The 25777-nt window shown below is 38.2% G+C and overlaps 1 protein-coding gene across 2 annotated transcripts in view; it reads left to right on the top strand.

The window, feature by feature from the left end:
• Window positions 1-25777, top strand: part of NT5DC1 (5'-nucleotidase domain containing 1) — a 125632-nt gene that overhangs the window by 86437 nt on the left and 13418 nt on the right. For both annotated transcript variants that reach the window (XM_036872221.1, XM_036872220.1), the window contains exons 7-8: window positions 14887-15061; window positions 16903-17000. In XM_036872221.1, coding sequence (XP_036728116.1) covers window positions 14887-15061; window positions 16903-17000 — 273 coding nt within the window. The remainder of the gene's footprint in view (window positions 1-14886; window positions 15062-16902; window positions 17001-25777) is intronic.

The raw sequence follows: 25777 nt of genomic DNA, 5'->3' as shown, positions 1-25777 counted from the left end.
CCAAGTGCTCTCCAGGTGGGTTTGCTGAATTTTTTTTTTTTTTTAATGAAAGCTTCTTTATTTATTTATTTTTGGCTGTGTTGGGTCTTCGTTTCTGTGCGAGGGCTTTCTCTAGTTGCGGCAAGCGGGGGCCAGTCTTCATCACGGTGCGCGGGCCTCTCACTGTCGCGGCCTCTCTTGTTGCGGAGCACAGGCTCCAGACGTGCAGGCTCAGTAGTTGTGCCTCACGGGCCCAGTTGCTCTGCGGCATGTGGGATCTTCCCAGAGCAGGGCTCGAACCCGTGTCCCCTGCATTGACAGGCAGATTCTCAACCACTGCACCACCAGGGAAGCCCCCTGAATTTTTATAATAAAGTAATTTGACATAAATTGCCCTCAGTTCACCCAATTGGATTCAACAAACTTTCTTCTCCTTCGGTGAGTGCTTCATTCCCAACTTTGTATATTATAGAACTGCAAAAGGAATGAAAGATGGTGACTAATAAAGATGCTCTACTTTATTAGTGGACAGGGACATGCAAGGTGTAATAACGTCATTGTGTGATGATAGGTAACTCAACCTGTCTAGGCCTCACGTTCATGTCTGCACAGTGAGGAGATGGGGTTTTGTGGTCCCCAAGGTTCTCTGCCCAGTGCTGTGAGAAACATTAAATAATGGAGCAGTAGGCAATCCAGCCCTGCGTTTTTCCCTGGAAGAGGCAAGAAGAGACACTTCCCTGCATCCCCCTCAGTGGAACTTTTGAAGTTTTTCCAAATATGTTTTGAAGGTAAGTGCCATTTTGATAAGTGAAGCCTTGCATTTTGAACCCGTGCAGGGCAATTTCCTGATGCAGTGTAGCCCATAGGGTGATTTCACAGTTGATTAACTGTGTATGTTTAAGCCAGGGCGACTCACAGAGAGTGTTTACTATGTGCCAAGCACTGTGCAAGTGTTTCACATATATTATTGTGTCTAATCCACACAATAATCTTATCGGGTGGGTTCTATTATCATCATTTCACAGATAAGCCAACGAAGTGTCTGAATGACTGAGAGACTTGCCCAAGCAAATTGCACAACTGAGACTTGAATCAGGACTGTTTGATCCAGATTCAGGCCACCCAGGATCACCCAGGACTGCATCCTGTAATGTGCTTATGTATGTATTTGTGCTCCACACAGAACTGCTCTATTTATTTAAGCCGCACCGCGGCATGTGGGATTTCAGGTCCCCGGCCAGGGATTGAACCTGTGCCCCCTGAATTGGAAGAGCGGAGTCTTAACCACTGGACCGCTCGACCGCCAGGGAAGTCCCCTTCTCTGTCCTTTGAAGGTTTTTCAGCATGAATGGAGTAGCCACTCTCCTCACATCAGTAGCAACCCCATTACTTAATGAAGTCGTCTGCAAACCACGAATTCCTTTCTCCCTTCCCTCCTCTGCTCTGTAATGATTTAATTTGCTGGCATGAGACATTTAGATTAACTAACTCCTTTTGAAGTTTTAAATGGAGTTCTTATCTGGAGGGAAAAACATTTTCTTTGTCTCGGTTTTCAGATAAATGGAGCTGTTATTGGGCATCTATAAGGTCTAGTGCAATTTCCTTTTCATTCACGTTTTTCTTCATTGAGTACACATAGCTCATTTTGGTGTTTATTGCTAACATTTGCTAAACACTGTGAGTAAAGTGCAGATATTTGCCTCACTTAAATTGAATTTTGAATGTTTCCTTCTTGGTTATTGAGTAATTCCAAGCTTTCAGCTTCTCTGGATTTATGTTGCCAGCTCCTTTCCTTTAGAAAGAAACAGTCTGATCATTTGTGCCATGTGCTTTCTTAACAGATGTTTTCTTAGGGCAAAAGAAAGTCAGAATATAATTTTTCATAATGAATAGTTTGATTATGACAGTGTTGTTTTATTCAGGTCTTTTGGGAACTTGTAGGATCCTTGCCTTAATAACTAGAACTGTTGTATGCATGTAGCGGGGTTTGTTGTGCTTTATTCTGAAAAACTGAAGATATTCACTAAATATACACCAACAATCAGATATGCACTACTGCTCCTAAGAACTTTAGCCTTGAGGTTCCATTTAATTAAAATTTATAAGTAGGCCTCACTTAGATTGAGCAGAAATAAAGTTCACCTTTGACTACAGAAGAGATGGTTTATTTCATTAAACCATGTAGTACTTTATCGTCACCGAGATTTCAAGCAAGTATGTTTAACATCCTTAAGAGAAAGTTTAATTACATCACCTTTTTTGAATGTGTTCTATGCCCAGAATCTAATCGTTGTAATGCTAATCACTATAATGGCACAAAGAAATTTGATTTATAGAGCTTAAATAGAAGATAAAAATCTCTTATGCAATTAATAAACTATATAGAAAAATATATGAACAAGAGTTGGAGTATGTGAACTAGCATATAGTAGTTGGCATATTCAAAAGGAGAGAGAAAACTAGAAAAAATGGAAATTATGCTGACCCCTGAAAGCAGGGTGGAATTTAGAAAAGCAGAGAGGGAATCGGTTTTGAGGTAATGGCTTAAGATTGACAGTGGGATGGAGAAAGCAGAAAAATACCTTCCTTTCAAAATCTTTAATTTTATATATATATTACTGAATTTTTAACATTATTTTTAAGATTTTTCATGTTAACCCGGCAGAGTTGTTTTTTGATTTTTGGTTTTAGAAGTCTTTCATATTTAAGTATTTTACAAATGCATACGATTGTCGTCTTAATATGACTGTATGTTTATCAGTTCAGAAAAATACCCAAGATATGTAAACTTATTGTATTAGCAGATTGGAAGGAGGCAGAGTGAAAGAGGTAAAAGGAATCAGGCCAAAGAAGAAAAAAGAGAAACTGAGAAGATTAAAAGCCCTGCTTAGCATAGAATATTCTCTGGAAGCCAGCCGAACGTAGCATTATTCAGCTGGGAACCCTTCCCGCCCATTCCCACCGTTTTCTACCTGAGACCCGGCCTCTGGGACAGCTGTACCCGCCCCCCTCCCCACCCCGCCCCGGCTTTCTCCACTTTCTGCCTCGTAATGGATTATTGTCGAATGAGGACTGGGTTCCCATAATGGATCTTTTTAGTTTATGTTCTTTTGGGAGCTGAATTGAGCATAGTGTGTACATGCTAAAATGCTGTCTTGGCATTCTGTTAAGCTACGGACTCCGGAAGAAACACCAGGTTGGTAGAAACTCGGTGAAAGTTCTACTCCAGGTTTTTTGTTTTTTAAAGAATTGTTAAATAACTGAGCATTTGAGTCTTCAGTAGGAGGCAGGTTTCCTTCAGACATTTATAGTAAATGAACCCTAATGTCCGGCGTTGGACTGCTTTGTTCGTGTTGTTGTTTCTGATCTCTGTGCCTTGGAGCTAGAGAAGTCAACTATAACTTTCTTTTAAAGGAGTAAGCAATGGCACCTCTCTGAGCCTGCTTTGCCCCAAACTATCCCGTTTTAGTTCTTCTAATTTTTTCCAGCTTCTTTCTTCTGGAGGAGGTGGGAGGCTTCAAGTCAGGATAATATGTGGGCCCACTTCCTCTGGTGAAAACAAAGCCTTGCAAGATGGTTTTCTGCCTGGCAAATACATTTAAAAACTATTTTGAGACGAAATTTACAGTGCATCTCTTTGAAGCTAACCCCTAAAATTTGTCCGAGGTTTTACCTGGAGGCATCTTTGATTTGCTATACCAAGGAAAACATTCCTGTTTCTTGTGCAGCTAATATGTAAGAGTGTGTTTAGGCAATAGTGCCTTTATTCATCCCAAGCTCCAGGCTCTTTAGGTCCTTCTGATGATGTCATCATGTGCATTTTTTGGATCTTTCTACTTCCTCTGACCTTAAGAGAAAATATTACCAGCTGTTAGCTTTCAGCCTGGACTTGCAGTGTCTTGCTGTGGCCCCTGCTATTATTGCTCTATCAGCAAGCAGAGCAAATGAACCTGGAAACATTTTATTCAGAGACTAAAAATAAAGTGTATCAGGGTCATAAAGGCAATGGCAAAAGCAGATTTAGATTTGTTTTAACAAGGTGGCAAAGTGACGAGAACCCTCTCCTGGGTCCGTAGAATAGACTGTTAGAAGACCCGGGCCAGAGAATAGCTGAGGGGCAAGTATATCATGGCTGGGGACCCACTGTGATGAAAAAAATACATGAAAGTATTTATATTGTCTTTCAAAAAGCAGTTTTATCACAAATGATCTTCTAATATTCACTCTGCTGAGAGACTGCGTAACCTTTAAACAGAATCTCTCAAATGAACAATTTCATTAATCTTGTTGGCACTTTTTTCTAAAACTGAGTTATAACTGTTGCTTATTATTACTGTCCTATAATTATGAAATACTATGTTTATATCAGGAATCAACAGACTTTTTTCAAAGGACCAGATCATAAGGATTATAGGCTTTATGTAGATACTTATATAACCATTTTAAGATGTAAAAACCTTGCTTAGCTTGCGGGCTGTGGTTTGCCAACCTCTGGTTTTTATGATCAACTGGTAAAATCTTGTTTGGTAGCTCTCCCCTCACAGTTACTTCTGCAATTATTAATCCTCTGCCGTTTGCCTGACATCAAGAATGTAAATACGAACGTAAAGACAGTTCTTTTCCTAAAAGATCTCAGTCTCAGGAGAGAGAAAAATACATAAACACACTTATTACGAGTGTTTATTATTGTGTAGTGTGATGAATGATGTCCAGAGGTGGTGTGACTGGGCAAGGGGGTTGGAGAGGTCTCCACAGACAAGCGGCAAACATTTCTAAGCAGCAAAGAGAGGACAGTGCATTCCAGGAAGGAAGATAATATTTACACCTTAATGTGAGACACTTATTCTGGGTTTTTTGCCTGTCTAAATATAAAAGCTCAGTTCCCAGATAATAGCGTATATAACATCAGCTCAGTCACTACAAAAAACTTCTATAGACATTCTGAGGAAAAGCACATTATTCAATAATTACAGAGCAAAATAGGGATACCATTTAAAGCATTTGACTTCTGCTTCTTCTGAATGCATTATTTTTCTTTAACAGACACTGATCACCAGATAAGTTAGATTTAAACACAAAGATTTAGACATGTAAACAATGAGGTTACATATCTCGTGTAACTGCTAAGGTTACATATGAGGTTATGTAAGGTTTAGTGGGGTAGGATTCTTGAGCACTCTATTCCATTCCCAAGTTTATTACTAACTTTATAGTTTCGTGCAAAATCTGTGGTCTCTACAAATTCATCTTTAATAGGACAGCATTGAAGTGGATGATTTCTAAAGCTGTGACTAGAAAAGTAGACAGAGTGCATATCGATACTTTTTCCTCTGCAGAAATCTAATTTGATTTGTCCAAATTTCAAACTCTCACTTATTCTAATTCCAATCAGTCCTGAAGTCCCTGAACTATGATACTATTTGGTAATGTACCATACGGCAAAAAAAAAAAAAAAAAAGTAAGGATTTATGGTATCCTTGAAGTTGTTCTACAGTACCCAAATGCTGTATCAGTAGAGAGGTGGTATTGCACAGGCTCTGAAAGCAGACGGGCTGCGTTCAAATCCTGTCTCTGCTACATTCTCTCTCTGCGACTTTGGGCAAGTTCCTCAGCCTCTTTGTATCTCAGTTTCCTCAACTGCAAAATGGGAATAATGCGGGACCCGCCTCTCAGGGTTGTTAGAAGGATTAAATACATTAATAGTTGTAAAGGTCTTATAGTTGCGTTGGCAATTCTGTTATTGGCAAAAATAAGCACTCAAAGTATGTCAGTTATTACTATAAGTAAAGATAATTATTATAAATAATCCTTTCAAAATACTAAGTCAAATTTATCGGAATGTTTTAAAATTACTGTTAATGCTTAGGAAATTGCTCAAATATGGCACTGAACAAAATGCACAGGTAAAAATCTGTATGTGGTATACTTAAAATTCCCATATAGTTATATATGAATAGAAAATATACTGGCAAGAATCACACCAAAGTATTAGTGTGTTGGGTAGCTAGTCTGAAAAGATAATAGTTCTTAATGAAGTGTGCCTCCCAGAATTTATACCCTTCTGTTTTCTTTTCCTTGAAAATGAAATGGCCCCATATAATCAGTAAAATGCAGCAGAAGTGACTCTATAGACTTCTAAGACAAGGTTGTAAGAATCCTTGCAACTTTTGCCTTAGTGTCTTGGAACACTTGCTTTGGAGGGAAACTCACTGCCATTTAAGAAATCAAGCTACCTTGAAACCATCATGTCATGGGGAAGCCCAAGCTAGCAAAGTGGAGAGATGTTTTACCAGCCCTCACTGTTCCAGCCATCCCAGCCCCAGGTGCCAGACTGTGACATCTGACTGGCACACCCCAAGGGAGAGCCGCCCAGCTAAATTCAGTCAAACCTCAGAATTATGAGATACGATAATATACTGTTTTAAGCCTGTCTGTGTGAGGTGGTTTATTATCCAGAAATAGTAAACCCAATACAATGAATTTTCTATAGCAAGAATGTATCATATTTGTTAAGAAAAGCAATAATTTAATCTCTTTAAATAATGTTATTTCAAAATAGTTTCAATGTTAAGAGTGTTTATGTTTTATATATGTTTTTAAGTTTTGTATTTGGTAATTTTCAATTAACCTATAAATTAAATTGACAAGAGCAACCATTCATTAGCCATCCTAAATAAATGTTAATTTATCAGACTTAGGGTGATGTATAGGTGTACAAAATCACAGATTAGTCCAGGAATTATATTTATTTGTGTAAAAATTCTGTGTCACCTGTTGTAGAGAATCACCTTTGTCTAAAACATATTTATAAGATTTTTTTTTGACAGTGACAAAGGGGGTATATTGGAATGTGTTTTTGTTTTGTCTGTTTTGGTTTTTGGGTTTTCTTTTTTTTTTTTTTTTTGACCATGCCACGTGGCTTGTGGGATCTTAGTTCCCAACCAGGGATGGAACCCAGGTCCCCAGCAGTGGAAGCTTGGAGTCCTAACCACTGGACCGCCAGGGTGGAATGTGTTTTTAATTGGCCTGTCCTAACCTGGAAAATCAAAATCTATGGTTCTTAACCCCTTGGGAGTCATGTGACCGCAGACCCGGGAATCTGATGGAAACTAGAAGGTGTGCACCTGCTCTCCTCCCCGAGAAATGCACAAATACATTGATAACAAAATGTTGTAAACAGTGTTGGGTTTCCATTCACCCACTGAGACCCATGTATGTACTTTAGGTAAAGAATTCTGGTTTAGGGCATTACCGTTCCTCAAACAATGTTACAGGGCATTACACACATAGATTCTATAATTTCTATGTCTATTATGTCAAAGAGAAATTAACACTTTTCTATTTTATCGAGTCCATAATTTCAAATTTTATATTACAAAATTAAAACCTCTGCCAAAACAATTAATGGAATTAAAATATCAGTAATTTAAAACTTAAGTATTTTTTTTTTATTGTCAACATGGGGTAACTGGCCAGGTGGTGTTTTACCAAAAAAAAAAAACCCAAAACATATAGAGGGTCAATTGTATACTGATATGATACAGATTTGGGTGGAAAAGTGTGGTGAAAAACAGAGTAATGCCTCATTAAAATAACTGCTTCACTAAATTCTGTGTCCTAGGTGTAGATGTGACACAGACCTAATAGCTAAATAGGGCTTTCCTGTTTATATTTTACACTGTGAGACCAGATATTGGATAAATAATCCTTTGTGACGATAATCTTTGTGTGAGTTCCGAAGTTGATTTCTTCCAAGTTAGTCCTAGTTCTGCATACTTTGGCTTTATTAGTAAGAAAAGATATTTCTGGAGACACTGAGGACATTTCAACTAAAGTAATTAAGGAAAAAGTACACTCTTGTGATGAAGTGTTATGTTTAAAATGCATGTTTTTTTGAAGACCAATTTATTTTTTGAAGAAATCTCAAGTTTTGAGTTGAAGTTAATGGGAGATAAACATCTCAAAAGATTCATTTCTTCTGCTGTAATCACTGTGTATTTCAGCAGCTGGTTATTATTATCTCCATTTCTAAGTAACTCACATTTGAAGTAGGTGAGAGGTCGGAAGTACTGTGTAGAATTTACCTTCAATAACTTGTTAATTTGGGTTTTCTTTAAACTGTAACTGTTGAAAAGATTTATGTTGTCATAAGCTATACATATGTTTATGTTCTGTAAATGTATATACAGTAGAAACCTTGGAGTTATTCTTCGAAGGTGAACAACAACAATTTAAAGCCTATTTACTTTTATTTCAGGTGTTTCTGGAAGCATTTACAAACGTTTTCTTAATTTATTTTGAATTGCATAGAGATAATAATTGGAATTGTGACTCCATTCCAAAGCATCTTGTTTCAGTTATCTATTGCTGCATAAGAAACCACCACAAAACTTGGTAGCTTCAAGCCACAATTTATTGTCACTTATATTCTGGACTCTCTGAGTGCTTCTCACTTGGTGTCTCCCATGTGGTTGAAGTCAGGTGTCATTGGGGGCACGGTCACCTGAAGGCTTGACTGGGCTTGATATCTACAGGGGCTCACTCACGGGTCTTGCAGTTGAAGCTGTCAGCTCAGCGCTCAGCTGGAGCTGGCAATTGGAGCACCTGCACCTAAGTTCATCTGAATTGCTCCTCACAGCATGGTGGTCTCAGATTGGTTGCACTTTTTCGTGGGATCAGCTTCCTAGAGACAGGAAATTGAAGTTTCCAGGCCAGTTAAGGGTAACACGTGGAACTAACACAATGTCACTTGCACCACATTCTATTGGTCACAGCAATAAAAGGGCCTGCTCAGATTCAAAGGAGTGAGGCAGTAAACTCTGACTCCAGACACATGTGCGATGGGAGATAGTGTTGTGACCATCTTGGGAGCTCCCCATACATTTTTCCTATACTGTAATATGTATAATAAATTGAACATGTGTTCTGTATACAAATCACATGCAGAAGAAGGTGAAAATGTCCCTCCAATTACAGTGAGCGTTACTAAAAATTAACTCTGTTTCTAGACTTCCTCAAGAATCATATAACCAATATAGTTAGTGGCAAACCTAGATTTCAAACTTAGGTCAGTTTAACTCCAAAACCTGGGCTTTTTCTGCTTTACCTACAAAATTACTGCTCTCAGGACTGATAAATTAAAATGAATGTAAAATAATACTATGAAAAACATTCCATTACATCTTCACCCTCACATATACTCTTCCCTTATAAAGTAAAAATAATTTTTTAAAACTTAAAACCTTGTTGGTTTAGATCCATTTTAACATAAGACATAAGTTTGAGAATTTTCATCAGATAACATTAAACATGCTTAATCTGGTTTTGCATTTCTAGCCAAAATAGGATCAAGTTTTTCTAGGGGGGGAAAAAAAAAAAGGTTTTCAGAAAGCTATCTGGTTTTATAGGGGTATTCTATAGCAATGTTTCTCAAAGTGTGGTCCTTGGACTAATCACCTAACCTGGGAAACTGTTAGAAATGCACATACTCAGGCCCCACCCCTAATCTACTTGAATCCGAAACTCTCAGAGTATTTTAACAACCACTACTCTACAGAAATTCTGTTTTGGAGAGATTGCATACACGCATACCTCGGAGATATTGTGGGTTCAGTTCCAGACCACAGCAATAAAGCAAATATCACAGTAAACCAAGTCACACGAATTTCTTGGTCTCCCAGTGCATATAAAAGTTATGTTTATGCTTTACTGTGGTCTGTTAAGGAGGAGAAACACTGTGGAAATGGGTGTTCATTGTGACTAAAGAGTTATCTGCCTGTGACCTCACCATGAGGTGTAGACTCAGGCAATCCTAAGATTATAAAATCTAAGCCATCTGTCTCACAGGTTTGTAGGTATCTTATTGGCCAGGTGTGAATCTCTGGAGCCCCAGAGCCCCACCAGAGATCTCGCGGGTGGGGCACAGTAGTTGATATTTGTTAGAAGTGCTACACCAGATTCATATTGCTCTCAGTCTGGGAATCATGGATTCAGGCATCATAACTTACTTCCTCCCCCTAGTTCCTCTGTCAGGTCTTGTGGACCAAGCCAGTGTCCCTTAGCTGTCAGTGCTCTTGCACTTGAATGTTTAACTTTCATATGCTTTCTCTTCTCTCCAATCTCATCTCCAACACAAGTCTTCTCTTTATCAGGCAACGTTCTTCATTCAGTGTTCATGCCCATGTGTGACATCGCACATCAGCAATAATTAATATGTATGGGTTGCCTCTTATGTATAAAGCTGTATGTTAGGTAATCAGATACTGTAAAATTAAGAAATCCCTGCTCTCTGAGAGCCAGTGATATACAATGACGCATGCAAGATATACAGATAATAATAGCAAAAGTTCTAGTTCTTATAGCTTAGAGCCATAATTCTTAATCCTGACTGTACATTGAAATTACTTGGGGAGCTTTAAAAAAATATCAGTGGCATCACCCCAGCCCAGACCAATTAAATCAGAACCTTTGGGGTAGGTAACAGATACAGAGATAGAAGTCAAATACTATTAATGTAAAATTTTATAAATTATGTTTTTTAGTACATTTTATACTTCATTTCTCAATTCTTATTTGTTGTCCTTTTCCAAGCATTATATTTAGCACATAGATACTCACTTTACCCAATCTAGACATTCAAGATTTCTTAATTTACAAATATATTAGATAGAAACAAATCATACAGGAACCATAAACAAGAAATCTGTTTTAATATTAAATTTCAGTTTCATCTTTTGCCTTCTATAAGTAAATGAAATCTAGAACATATTTAATCTATTGTTTATCTCCTTCATCCTTCAAAAACTATTTCAGTATCTCTTGGCCAAAAAAATCATATAGTATATATTTCAGAAAGTTAATTATATCATCTCTTACAGCAAGTACATTTGAACAGTTCATGGCTAAGCATTTTAGCTGTTCACTAGCATGCTCTTCTATAACCTATAAAGGTTGTAAATATTTCAGTCTCTCCTAAATTATGTTCTGCAATGGAAATAACAACAGACCTTATTTGGAGGCTGATGGTGGAGGTGTTATTAGCATCCTGGCATCTGTAATCCCCCTGCACAACAGCGTTGAGAACTGTAGCCACAAATCACACAAACTGTAGTGATACATATAAGTGAGGAAAATGCTTACTAACGCCGTGATGATAGAAATCGTGATGTGGCACGATTACCTATTAAACTAAAAAAGGTATTTTTATTATTCAAGTTGTACTTTTTTTTTTTTTTACCACTAGAGGTCCCTCAATCCTTAATCATGTTTGATACATGCAGGCCATTTTCAGTGCCCGTCAGACTGTCGGAACACTTTGCTGTTATTTCCATGACTCTATATTAACCCAACTTTTAATATAAGAGGACGAAACTTTTATTTTTGGAACTAGCTTTTTAAAAATTATACTTTTAATCCCATCTGGATACAGAAAATACCAGCATCTGAGGAGAGAAGAGGGATGGAAAGGCCAGGAAAAGGAGTTACATAAAATGGCAGTGAAATAGAATTCCTTTGAGGTTAAGTGAAAACACAGTCTGCTTTGTGAGTTGGGAACAAACAAGACCATTCCTTTCTTTCCACCTTAGGTCTCAATTCCTTGTCTTGTCTATTCAGTGTTACTCTATCAGTATAAAAATATAATTAACACGATTATTTTATCATAGGGGTAAAAAAAGAAGGTACTTTAGATAGCATGACTTTGATAGGACATGAATGATACAGTTTTTTGTCACAGTTAGGTAATATGTTACAAATCATATTATTACTTTGATTTTAAATAAACATAAATGTTCCTGTGTCTGTCCCTGAACTAATTTAAGTATTCATTCATTGAATGGTTGCTCCCTGCTGAACAAAAAGGCAGACTCCCTACCTTTAGGGGAATAATTTAATAGGCAGTTATTATTCCAGTGTAGTATGTTTAACATAAATTCCTTTGGTTTAATGGCTTGATTTATTTCAACAAAATATGAACGTGTATTAGAGACAACAATACTAAATTATAAACTTCAAAATTGCTAAGAGACCAGATCTTTTTGTCCCCACCACAAAAAAAGAAATGATAATTATGTGACATTAATAGAGGTGTTAGCTCATGCTATAGTAGTAATCATATTGCAATATGTGTGTGTCAAATCAACACGTTGTACACCTTAGACTTACACAGTATGTAAGTTTATATGTCAGTTATATCAATAAAAATAAAATTGGAAAAGATGAGTATATTTATATTAATATACCTATTTCTTTAATGATTTAAGGTTACACGGGAATGAAAATATTTTACCCAGCAACAGTTAGCGATCTTTTATAGCAAGAGTGACCCGTAACTTGCCATGGGGTATCTATTTGTACAGGACTTGTCTTTTTTAGTTCGTTCATTTCACTCTGGCTTGTGAAGAAAACGAGGACATCCCCATTATTTCCTCAGAGAGTAATTTTCTCCAACTAGGCTATTATGTTTGCACTCTTTTAGGTTAGGCTTATTAAGGGAAACTAATACTAATCTAGGCAAGAATTTTTAAATATAGTATTTAAATGTGTATGTTTTATTTTATTCATTTGGAAATGAAATAGTAGCTTTTTAACAGTAACTTATATTTTGATCACTAGATGGCACTAAGCACATACAGCTAAGGCAAAAAATAGCCTTTTCTCAGCAATTGTTTTTGAATACAGATGCTTAAGTATATAAATGTTCTCAGCATTACATACTACAAATCTTTTGTTATCCAGCCCATAATATTACTGTTGCTACAAAAGTTTTGTTTTTCTGGGTGAAATAATCTTACATATTATTCCTTTAGATAAATTCTGGGAAAGACACAGCTTCTGCCATTGCTTTGATAGCCACTCACTCATCAAACTATTCTATTTTTAGTTATTTAATTTTATTCTTTTGTCTTCCTTAAATTAGTCCTCTGCTACTAGTACCTCCTCTTCCCTGAAAAACAAGGTATATTTTAATTTTTTTAAGGGCTATTACATAGCTTCTGGGATATTAAGAGATCCTAGAGATTCACACATGTGTTCTCTTTAGGGCAAAATACAAGAAGAGCACAAACTTTGTTTTTGTTCTTGGTGTTCTGATGTCTGAATATTATTCTCATTTTGTAACATATTCTTTATTTTGTTAAGTAATTTTTTTAATCTGGTTATGATTAATTCTTACAATGTATTATTTTCTGAACAGAGATGCTGTAGGCTGCAAATAATAGATATCCTTAATGTTTAAGCTCATTAAATTGGGTTGTTTTACATGACCAGGACATGGGAAGGAATTATCCTGTTAGGTTAGACTGGTAGACACCCACCCTCCCTGAGCACCTAGCCCCTCAGAGGAGGATGAAACCTCAAACAAAATCAGAATACTCTTTAGCAAAGAAGAAGGGGAGTGGATTTGGGCAGTCAGACAACAGTATTTGCTACCATTTCTGCTTTTGTTTCTTTTTTTTTTTTTTTAAGAGACTCTTCTGTCCTGTCCTGACATTCTTGATATATAACTTTCATATCATTTATTTCAAGTGCATGACATTGTACAGAATTACAGTTATAGCCTATATCTATTGCAGAGTTTATAATTCACTACAAGCTCATTCACTTCTTGTTTTGTTTATTATGCATGTGTCTTTTTCCTAGCAGTTAAGGAAAGTAGGAACTCAGGTTCTCTTTATTTGCTTACTATTGCTATCATGCCCAAAGAACAGTATCTCTAAAGTGCTTTATGAATCTAGTAGCGTTTCAACCAAATCTGCAATTATGTGCCTAAGTACTCATAACTTTTAAGGCATCATATCAAACATAGTGGGTGCATCTGACCAGGACTTCTGGAAATGTTGGTACCAGCTGCTTCGGGGCTCAGGCTGACCCCCTGGACTCTGCTAAAGACCCAAAGGGACAGAGCTGGCAATCCCAGCTCAGTGACTCAGGTTCTTCGGCTTTCACTGTCACCTGCACTGCCTTCCTGCCTTTTCTTTTTCTTTTTTTTTTTTTTTAACGATTTTTTAATAATTTTTATTTATTTTTTTGCTGTGCTGGGTCTTCATTGCTTTGTGCGGGCTTTCTCTAGTTGCAGTGAGCGGGGGCTACTCTTCGTTGTGGTGCTCGGGCTTCTCATTGCGGTGGCTTCTCTTGTTGTGGAGCACAGGCTCTAGGCACGCGGGCTTCAGTAGTTGCAGCATGCAGGCTCGGTAGTTGCGTCACGGGGGCTCTAGAGCGCAGGTTCAGTAGTTGTGGCGCACGGGCTTAGTTGCTCCACGGCATATGGGATCTTCCTGGACCAGGGCTCCAACCCGTGTCCCCTGCTTTGGCAGATGGATTCTTAACCGCTGCGCCACCAGGGAAGTCCCCTTCCTGCCTTTTATGACTTGTTTTTCCATTTAACATCACAGCACCTCCCAGGGGCTGTAATAGACCAGGGTCTCTGGTCTCAGTTTCATCTGAAACAACACTGACTCAGGAACCCAGCTCCCTTCTCCACTGCTTCATGCCAAAGACGTGTTCCTAGTGCATTATCTGAATATGTATTTGTTTGTTATCTGTATTGAGCAAATATTTGTTGAATGATTGAAAGAATATTTATTAATTGACATTTCAAATGCAGTAAGGTTTTCTTTGATTTGAAAATACTGATGTATTGTATTTATCGTGTTATCTGTTTTAACACTTTATCAGTCCTGGTCAAATAACCAAAAAATATTTTCAACTGACATTCTCAATCATCATGTTTTTAAGAACAAGAAATATTCTTAAAAAGCAATTAGTAATGGCGTCGTTGCTGGATTATTCGAACCTAGTTTTTATCCTTTTAGTTTTATCTATAGCTTTGAGAGAGAGGAACTTGTTTGAGAATGCACTGAGTCAAAAAATTTTAAAAAGAAAAACCTCCTTGATATTTTTATTTTTCAGAAAACTGTGGAATATATTTTCCAGAAATAAAAAGAGATCCAGGCAGGTATTTACACACTTGTCCGGAATCTGTTAAAAAGTGGCTTCGACAGCTAAAAAATGCTGGGAAAATTCTTATGTTAATTACCAGTTCTCACAGTGATTACTGTAGACTCCTCTGTGAATATATCCTGGGGTAAGTGACGAGTCATTTCGTTTTCATGATCTTATAAAATGCTGATAACAAATTAGACCAGTGCTTTTTTAAAAGTGTTAGCCATGACCATATCATTATATTAAACAATGCTGAGTGACAAGTGGTTGTTTCTCATAACAGCCCTTAACATCTGCTGACAGAAACACACCCCAAGTACATTGTAGCAGAGCGGTATTACCGGGCCAGTATGCTCATAGCCCGTTCATAGTCTGGGCTTGAGCTTTTCTGAAAGGTGGATGGACCGCATGTCCTTCGGGCCGTCCTCCGTGAATTTGGTTTCTCGGCTTTGGATGATTATTGAGGGACACTGGGACACTGAGTTGTAGATTATAGCCCCTGACACTTACCTGTAATACAGTCCCTCTGTAGCCATTTCCATGTGGAACCAGGCACTTCCCCATTTACACGGCCAGGGGTGGGATTGACATCCATGAACATCGAGGCAGCATAAATGCATAGACTTAAAAATAAGACAGCCGTGGGCTCAAGCCCTGCCTTGCAACTCACCCCGTGACCTAGGGTAGGTTCTATGACCTCTCTAAGCCTCAATTTCACCATCTTAAAGATGGGACAGTAATATCTCATAGGTGTGGCGGGAAGTTTAAATAGCGCAATACAGGTAAAAGTATGCGAGTAGTTGGTAAGCCTCAGCAAGTGTTAATACTTATCTATGGCATTCTTACGGGCAATGCCAGGGAATATCCATGGTCAGAGCTAGATTCTAAAATGACCTGTTAGATCTCCCCTACTGTTTCCTCAAATTTTAGCAGATACTGTACTGAATTGCCGTGAGTATGAAGCAAATTTTAGCCTCAAAACTGACCTCTTGCCAACCTGTTTAGCTTCCTGATTTCCATGTTCCTCAGCACATGTGGATTCAGATTGGTCTATGGTGTACTTACAGTCTGTCGGTGGTTTTCTGCTTTCTGATTAATGTATAGGTTTGGGATCCTTGAAGTGAATTAAGGCTGCAGCCCTGGATGCTTTGGAAAGTGCCTTTGTAGAGACATTTGCTGTCCTGGTAGTGGGACCATGCTTCAGAATAAACACTTGGGAGTCTTAATTTCTTTTTCATTAGCATAGATTACCAAACTTTTTCTTCATGTCTTAATTCCTCGGCAGTGTCGTTTTGCTGTGTAAAAGTATTCTGGAATGTTGGGTAAATATTATCTCCCCAATGTAATAGTGAGTCTGTCAGGAGCAAGGACTATCTTTCCTTTGCTGTCCCAAATAATCCTTAATATAGTGTTAAATACAGACTAAAAACCAATTATTATTGTTGCCTAAAAATTACCATATTATAATACTACTCTGATTTTCAAAATAAGGTATCTTCACATTTTGAACACTCTCTGAAAGATGTCACCTGACTTGTTATAATGGTAGCTTTCTGTAGGACCCATGTAACACACAAAATTATTAATAACTCTTGATGCTAATAAATCCAGACAGATTTCAGGCCCCAAATTTGAAAACATAGCTCGTGAATATTTTAGGTGTTAGAAACTATTGAATTTACACACTATAATTATTGCCATAGTGAGAAAACCAGCTTAGCACCTAGAGTTAATGAATTAATGTGCTTTTTTCCCCCCTTATGTTTGTATTGATACTTCAGGGTGGTGTCAGGATGATTAGTGCTTGACTACCTTCTATTTCCAGTGTTAAGGTTCACGTTAGAATGTATAGAAAGCGTAGAAAAGTTAATCAAAAGACCAGAAATGATGCTGTGGTCAAATAGGCAAAGATTAAGTTCTGTTTTATATGGACCTTTTCTAATTCCTTAAAATAAATTTATGAAAAATATCATTGCTTTTTAGGAATGATTTTGAATATCTTTTTGACATTGTGATTACAAATGCATTGAAGCCTGGTTTCTTCTCCCATTTACCAAGTCAGAGGCCTTTCCGGACACTTGGTAAGTTAACATTTTGTATCTTTACTCTCCTATTTAAGATTTGTTCATTCACTTACTCAATAAATACCTGTTGGCTGACAGCCATGTACAAAGCTCTGTGGTAGATACAACAAGGGGAATAAAAGAGATACCAGGTGTTCTTTTCCCTCATTGGGATGCATAAACAAGCACATAAGCAAGTTGGTAAATGCCTGGGATATGATTACAGGTCATGTTACCTGTTGAGATGGAAATGACTGCCTGGTGAGGTAGGGTAAACTGGGAGGCCACCTTAGAGTGCCTGGCCAGGGGACGCCTGTCTGAAAAGGTCAGGTGAGGTGACTTGCCAGGCGGGACCTGCGGGATGAGTAATGAGAAGAGCAGAGGAAGTGTGTCCCTGGCAATGGGACAAACAAATGCAAAGGCTCCGTGTGAGGGTAGTTTGGGCTCGTTCCTGTGACAGAGAAGGGACCTGTGATTCTGGCACACAGTCATGGGCAGAGAAGGGGTGAAATCAGGGAGGCAGGCAGCCTCATACACTGTGGAAATGGTTTTGATTTTTATTCCAAAAGCAACCTGAAGCTATTCAGTTGAGATGTATGAGTGACATAGAGACCTTTTTGGCTGCTGGGTGGGGAATGGATTGGATGTGGGGAAGGATAGAGAGAAAGAGGGAGACCAGGCAATTGAGTGTCGCAAGTGAGACATTGCGGTGCTTTGGTCTGAGGCAGTAGTACTGGAAATGGAGCGAGGTAGACATATTTAAGATACGTTGTGCAGGTGGAAAACACAAGACTTGGTGATGTTTTAGAAGCAGGAGATGAAAAGGGAGCTAATCAAAAATGACTTCAGGTTGCTGATTTTTCTTTTTTCTGAATTGAGCAAATGGGTAAATGGTGGGACCATTTACAGCTATGAGGAAAAATAGAGAGGAAAAGTTTGTGCAGGGTGGTTCTTAATATAACTATTAAGAACTCATTTTTCAACGTATTAATTTTGAAATGACTGTGAATTATCTCACTGGAGCTCTCAATTAGGAAATTTATATAAATGAGCCTGGAGTCCAAGAGAACAGGTGTAGGTTCAGGATATAAATTTGGGATTCATCAGCTCATAGACGGGTATTTAAAGCCTTAGGCTTACATGAGATCACATAGAGGGAGAATACAGATAGGCAGAAGGCCCAGACCAAGCTCTGACACATTCTAACATTAAGGATAGAGAAGAAAGAGTGTGATGTAGGAGCAGACAGATTATAGTGGGGGAAATAGAGTACAACATTCATAAACCAGCGAGGAGAGGAGAGAGTGGTCACCTAGGGCAAATGCTACTGAAAGTCAATCGGAAAAGGAAAGAGAAATGTCCATCGTAGTGGACAAGACAGAGATCACTGGTGTCTTGAGCACTGGTAGATATAGAACCAGACTGCAGTATCTTGAAGAGTTCATTGGAGGTAGTGGAACCCATGAGTGTAAACAACTCTTTCTAGAATTTTAGCTATGAAAATAGTCAAACAATTGGGGTTTTAGCTGGAAGACAATGTAGGATCGAGGGCATACAGATGGTCCCCGATTTACAGTGCTTCAACTTAGATTTTTTTGACTTCATGCTGGTACGAAAGCAATACACATTCAGTAGAAACTGTACTTCAAATTTAGAATTTTAATCTTTTCCCAGGCTAGCAATATGCCTTTTGATACTCTCTCTTGATGCTGGGAATGGGCAACAAGCCACAGCTCCAGTCAGCCAGTACCTCAGATCATGAGGTTAAACAGCCAGTACACTTACAACCATGCTGTACCCATACTGATTCAGTAAATTCCATGAAGTACGCAGTACTTTGTTGTAAAATAGGCTTTGTGATAGATGACTTTGCCCAGTTGTAGTCTAATGTAAGTGTTCTGAGCATGTTTAAGGTAGGCTAGGCTAACGTTCGGTAGGTTAGGTATATTAAAGGCATTTTTTGACTTAAGATATTTTCAACTTATGCTGGGTTTATCGGGTTGTAACTCCGTCGTAAATCAAGGAAGACCTGTAGTTTATTTTTTTTAACTGAAGATACTCGAATATGCATATATGCTGATGAGAATAGTCTAGTACAGTTGTTTTCAACTGTGGCAGTTTTGCTCCTCAGGGCAAGTTTGGCAACGTCTGGAGACATTTGGTTGTCACAGCTTTGGAGGAGGGATACTCCTGGCATCTAGTGGGTAGAGGCCAGAGATGCTGCTGACCAACGTACAGCACACAGGACAGCACCCCTACCGCCACCAGCAAAGAATTATCTGGCCCCACATCTCAGTAGTGCCAAGGTTAAGAAACCCTGGCCTAATAGAAAGGCAGGGATCGATGGTGTTTTTTATATATTGGTTTAATGTCTTATATAAATCCTTGATGTTAAAAAATAATCAGGGATTCAGTCACTTTGCTGTATACCTGAAACTAACACAACATTGTAAATCAACTATATTCCAATGTAAAATAAAAATTACATTAAAAAAAAAGAAATAATCAAGGAGTCAAATAGGACTCTTTGTATTAAACCAGGAAAAAAAATTTCAATGTTTTTCCCTTCTTCACAAACTTATATTTAAATACATTAAGTACTCATTAGATGTTTATTTTTACTTTTATCTTCAAGGTTTTCATATTTTGTTCCAAGAAAATCTGTGTCTGTTCTATACCTACAGTAGTACTTATGCCGTTTCACCAAGATTTTTATTAAAATTTTACTCAGACACACAAACACCAGTAACAGAAAACAATGCACATTAAAAATATACCAAATTTTTTAACATATTGGAGACCACAAATGCATTAACTTATGCTGACAAATTACTGTACTTTGTGCAGTATTTCTATTTAATTGAAGAGTATTCAGAGATATAAGGGTAAGCTTTTAAAAACTACAACCATGTAGAGGTATCTATCTTATAACCTCTGTGCGGTATTTTCTTTTGGTTTTACACTATCAAATTGGATTTGAGGACTGACATAATAATGGTTATCCAAACTATATTTTCAGATATTATATTCATTAAAAGACTTGATAGTCATCTTGGCTGAATTTATAATATGAAAATGTTATAAGTCTTAACTAAGAGTTGAAAAGTCTGGATGGATGAAATAAGACCCAAAGTCCTGTCACCATTGTCTATAATGATTAGAATAAAATGCCTATGGACCTCAGAATATATGGGATTTCATGCTTTTATATAGATATAGAGCTTGTCTCAGTTTTTTCACACCCAGAAGGGATTAGACTAGAAGATCTCTAAAGTACTTTCCAGCTTTAGTTTTCTGGTCCTCTGATTTAAAATATTTTGGTGTAAGACACAGTGAATCCTGCAGTTTCTGGAGCTGATACAAAATAGTTTATTCACATTTAGAGGGCAAAAGGATTGCCAGAACTATTATTAATAAGAGGTTCATACTGCTCATATTAAAGAATCTCTAATACATTGTGTTCTGTTACAGTGTTTATTTTGCTGCTGATTCTGATTCTTCTACCTCTAACTGCTCTATCTCCGTTTCCACTGCTGGTTTCCCTTCACCTTTCTCGTTAAATGTCACTACTCTATAGCGTTTTGCATTGACCCTCCTTTCTTCTCCTGCTGTTGTCAGCTCTCTACCACCCTCTGGTTTTAACTGTCACCTGTTCGCTAATGACTCCTAATTCCTTAATTCTTGGTTTCACTTTTCCCTGACTTACAGAGACATGTTTCTATCTGTCTTCTAAGCTTTCCATGCCCCAGAGCCCTGGCATCACATGAAATTTGACATACCTATAACAACTCATTAATTTCCCATATTCCATAACTCTGTTATAACTTTTCGAACCACAGATCTTGCCCAAGTTAGGGAAATCAGTCATCTTCAGCTCCTCTCTCCCCTTAACAGCTAACCTATCCTCCAGTTTTCTCAAGTTTGTCACCTGCCACTCCCTTATCATCCCTTGTATGAATTGGCACAGTGTTACATCAGGTCTGGGTGATTACAGTACTTAACTGATCTCTCAGCCTTGTAACCCGCCAGCCATCCCACATAACGGCAGTTAATGTTATTGTACAATTCAAGTCACGTCAGTTGGCCCTTACGTGACAGTCCAGTGTCTCGTAAATCAAATCATTGCTCCAAATGATTAAAGTTAGAAGTAAAATTAAGACAAAGAAGCTTGTTGGGATGGAAGGCACGGTGAGCCAATCCCAGAGACCCCAGCGCTGCAGCATCCTCTGCGCAGTCGCACAGGACTGATGGCAGCCGTTGTCATGGAGGCGCGGAAAGGGAGGGTGGGGACTCGGCAGGTGGGGGGCTGAGCTCCGTTCAGCTTGATCCCTACAGGGGCTTAAGGACTGTTTGGGGGCGGGGAACCTCTTCTAGGCAAAATCTGTTATCTCACGACTCGGCTCCTCACCAGAGCTAAGGCTTGGTGGGGGACGGGAGTCCGTCCACCTTGCAAGATTGTAAATTCAGTGGGGAGAGGGACCACGTCAGTCTCCGGCTACCACCTACCCCTCCCCCGCGCCGCCCAATTTGGGAATCATGACCCAACTTGCTGTCTTTGGTGTCTTGGCCTCAGCTTCCACCTATCCACTGACCCCCAAATGTCTCCCCAGCTGTCTTTGCCAGAACCTCACACCGTATTTTGTCTTGTACACCAGACACCTCCACCCACTATTCTGAAATCAAACTTGATTCTCCTTCCACCTTGAAAGCAAACAACAACCAAACATGCTGGTCACCTTGTATATTCCTTATCTTTGTTACTTGACCAGCCGCTGAATAAACCCAGCTGGAAACCTTCATCATCTTCACACTTTCACATCCAGGAGGCTGTGCATCAAGTCCTGGGGGGTTTTGTTTGTTTCTTGTTTTGTCTTGTTTTTTTTTTCATAAAGTCCTGTTTAATCTACCTCAGAAATATCTCATCTCTGCCGTCCCCTCCCTTCCCGTTAAGCTTTTATCATTCTTCCCCATTCTACCTCGTCCCTCTGCCTCCCTTTATACCTCTATTTCTATCTCTTGCCCACTGCCCTCAAATACTTTTCATTGGCATAGATTTCTATTTGCCACTTGCTTTTAATTTCAGTATATTTTGTATTGCTCACTTATTACTCTTAGACTTACAATATATTTAATATATTTATCACACACTGAATCTCATTGGCTCCCCACTCCATATAGCACCCTAAGGCTAAATCTGGTTGCTAGGTTACCTTTTCATCTTCATTCTCACTGCTCCCCACAGGTGCCCATTACTCTCTCCTTGGTGAAATGAATGCCTTTTATTGTTCTATCAGGTTTTTGTTTTGTTTTCCTGCTATTCTTTCTACATCAGTGTTTCTCAAACTTTACACTCAAATCACCTAGGGATCTTGTTAAAATGGAGATTCTGATCCAGTGGGGCTGGGCAAAAGGCTTCGATTTGCATTTCTAAACAGATTTTCTGTTGAAACAGATGCTACTGGTCAGATCACCAAGACGGACTTTAGTAAGACCAAGAGAATGTCTTAGTGAGTACATTTAATTGAAGGTTGTTATTCTGAAAAGAAATAAACTTCCTATCATTTTAGGTGTGGAAATGAGCTAGGTAGTTAAGCATATTTAACTAAACGACCAAAGCCAAAGTAGATAGAGGGTAAGAGTAAGAGTTTCACTTTCTGTTCTATGAAATTTGCTCCAGCTCACTGGTAAAGTATTTATTTCCTTTAATAGTATAATTTCCATTTTATAGTCCCCAACACAGGCAGGCATTTTAGGAGGTATTTTACTTGAAAAGTATCTTACTGCCTATTCCAAAAACAATGGAGAAAGTGTGTATGAAAATACATAATTGGTGGGAAATTTTTCTAGCTCAAAATTGAAGAAGGGATTTGTATATAAGTAAATATGAACTGTTCAGTGAAGTTCATATACGAAGGAGTCCTAGAATTCAAAACAATTATAAATATATTTTAATCATAAATCACTGTTAAGTAAACCCCTAGCAAGTCAGAGATTGCTCCTAGAAAATAAACATTCTGAGCTCAAGAACTCAGACCATCTAGTTCACTGCCATATCCCTCATATCTAAATTGGTTTGTAAAAGATTGCTGAAATAAAGAGTGAAAGAAGAAAAGAAAGAAATCCTGGTGGGATTTTGTTTGACCCCACCAGGCGAATTCTGTCATGTTTGTAACTTTTTCCTTGTAACAACATTTCACATGTCTATCAAAAAAGGACTATTAAATAAATCATGGAATTTTAAAAAAACAGGCAGATCACAATGTATTATCAATAAAATAAAGTTTAAAAAAAATCAAGTTGCAGAACAGTGTGCCAAATATGCTGATATTTGCATTTAAAAGGGAGGAGGGGTCACGGGTGTTGTATTAGTTTGCTAGGGCTACTGTAACAAAATACCACAGACTGAGTGGCTGAAACAATGGAAATTTCTTTTTTCACAGTTCTGGAGGCTAGAAGTCTGAGGTCAAGGTGTCAAAAAGATTGGTTTCTTCTGAGGCCTTTCTTCTTGGCTTGTAGATGGCCATCTTCTCCCTGTAGCATCACATTGTCTTTCTTCTCTGTCCTAATTGCCTGATTATGTGTCCTAATATCCTCTTTTTATGAGGACACCAATAGTATTGGATTAGGGCCCACTCTGTGGCCTCATTTTAACTCAGTCACCTCTTTAAAGGCCCTGTCTCCAAATACAGTCCCATTCTGGGGAACAGGGTTAGTGCTTCAGCATATGAATTTGAGGGGACCACAGTTCAGCTCATAATAGATATATACATGTGCCCAAACTAATCAAATTGTATGCTTTATGCCCAGTTTATTGTATGTCGATTATACCTCAATAAATGTATTTCAAAAGTGGAGAAAAAGAATATATATTTATATTTGCTTTTATATGCATAAAAGAATGATTACCTTTTGCAGAAGAGGTGAGCACATAGCAGGTAGAGTTCAAAAAAGAGTCTTTTAAAAAAACTTAAATGTATTACTGATTCAAAAACATCACACAAATACATACTTTTAAAACACTGGTAAGGTAGTAACACCAAAGGCTCTGGGAATTGGGAGAAGCTGCTGGGAGCTGCCGCAGGAGCCAGTTCTGACATCACATCAGTCAGGCCCAGGCACGTGAGTTCTCTGGCTCTCTGTCTTATCTGAGTCGTGGAGCTTGCTTTCTTCAAGGCTGTCAGCCATAGCCTTGACTGTATCATTTCCCCATATTAATTTTGTAACTATTATGCTGACTAAAAACGTACTGTTTTGCTTTTTTGTTTTTACTTGTCCATATGGTCTTACAGTTAAAAAATGAGAAGATTTACTTTGTTATTGTAAAACACAGCTGTATCCAGAAGTAAATTATAGTTTTCAAAAGAGTTTTAGTTTGATTTACTATTTGCTTTAATTGATTGTTGTCTTACTCCTTGTCTTCTAGCCCTAATTTGAAGTCCTTTGAGGGGTGATTGTAGCAGTTTGGTAACTTTGGGCAGATTCCTTAGCTTCTCCAGATATCAGTTTCTGCGCCTGTGAATTGAAGGGATAGCAGCTAAGACTTCTTCAACACTACGTGGCCCACACTCTTCCACACGCTCCATCTGTATTAATTCACTTATACACTCACTCTGTGAGGGAAGTACTGTTATTATCCCCATTTCAAAACTGAGGAAACAAATCACAGTCACTCTCTTATCCCCTTTGTCCTCCTCTGTTTTTTTTTCTCTTGTATTTATTATCTTCTAATATACTTCTTAAGTAAACTTTTTCAAATCAGTGTCATCATTGTACTGCTTGCAGGGCACATTTATTTATATTATGTGAAAATGAAAGTTCATATAACTGTTTCCCATAGACCATGAAAAGAAGTGTGAAAATATTTGGGTTTATAAAGATTGTGCTTGAAGCTTCCTTGAGTTTGTTCCCTTGGATTGTATCGCTTCCACTTCATCTCTGATGCTTTCACAGCCCACGTTGGCTCCCTGCTGCTGGAATTAATAGCTTTCTGAGTCCCACAGCTTCCCAGTTATGGAGGTTCTACCAGAGCCCTGGAAGCTGCCTGGCATGAATTAGTACCCTGCAGAGCAGCTTCCAGTGTGGCAGCTGGAAACGGGGAGGGGGAGGGAGGGGTTTGTGTAAAGTGAGTATTTTGTTTTGGTCTTTGTATAAAGAAGGGTTTTTTCCTTTTCGTTAATTACTGAGTCCCAATATGTGAGAACTTACGATTCTGTAGATTTGTTTTGTTTTTAATAAGCAATGGAAAGATGCCCTTCCCACTGTTCCTGTACAGTGGGCCTCTACATATCAAATGTACATTTGCTTTCAAAAATATTTGCGTAAATTACTCATTTCCCAGTTGCCATCAAACCCACATTATTTACATGGTAAGACATTCTGTGCTAAGTACAGACAGACAGACAGACAGACATGAGAAATAATTGGTTTTCACTGTGTTTCTCCAGGAATATGCTGAGTCTTCTTAGACTCTTAATGTTAGGCTAATACATGGTTGGTTTTTTAACTACTCTTTAGAGAATAGTAGGGTTTTCATTTGATTGTGTAGAAGAATTAGAAAATGGCTGCTGAAATGTCAACCAAATAGGCATAAATATCTCTTGACCTTAAGCTGGCGGTTGCTGTGATATGGCCTTAATTATCTGTAAATGTGTTTTTAGAATTCCTTGTTCTGGAGGAATTCACCTCATATCACTGTGATATGTTGGACTCATTTCTTATCACCAACAATGGGGGAGACTGCCTTTGTGAGGGAAGAGGGTGTATAGGATATCTCTGTACCTTCCTCTCAATTTTGC

The sequence above is a fragment of the Balaenoptera musculus genome, chromosome 12, assembly GCF_009873245.2.
Source record: "Balaenoptera musculus isolate JJ_BM4_2016_0621 chromosome 12, mBalMus1.pri.v3, whole genome shotgun sequence".
Lineage (NCBI taxonomy): Eukaryota > Metazoa > Chordata > Mammalia > Artiodactyla > Balaenopteridae > Balaenoptera > Balaenoptera musculus.
The sequence above is the reverse complement of the archived record's forward strand: the minus strand, read 5'-3'. Positions and strand labels throughout refer to the sequence as shown.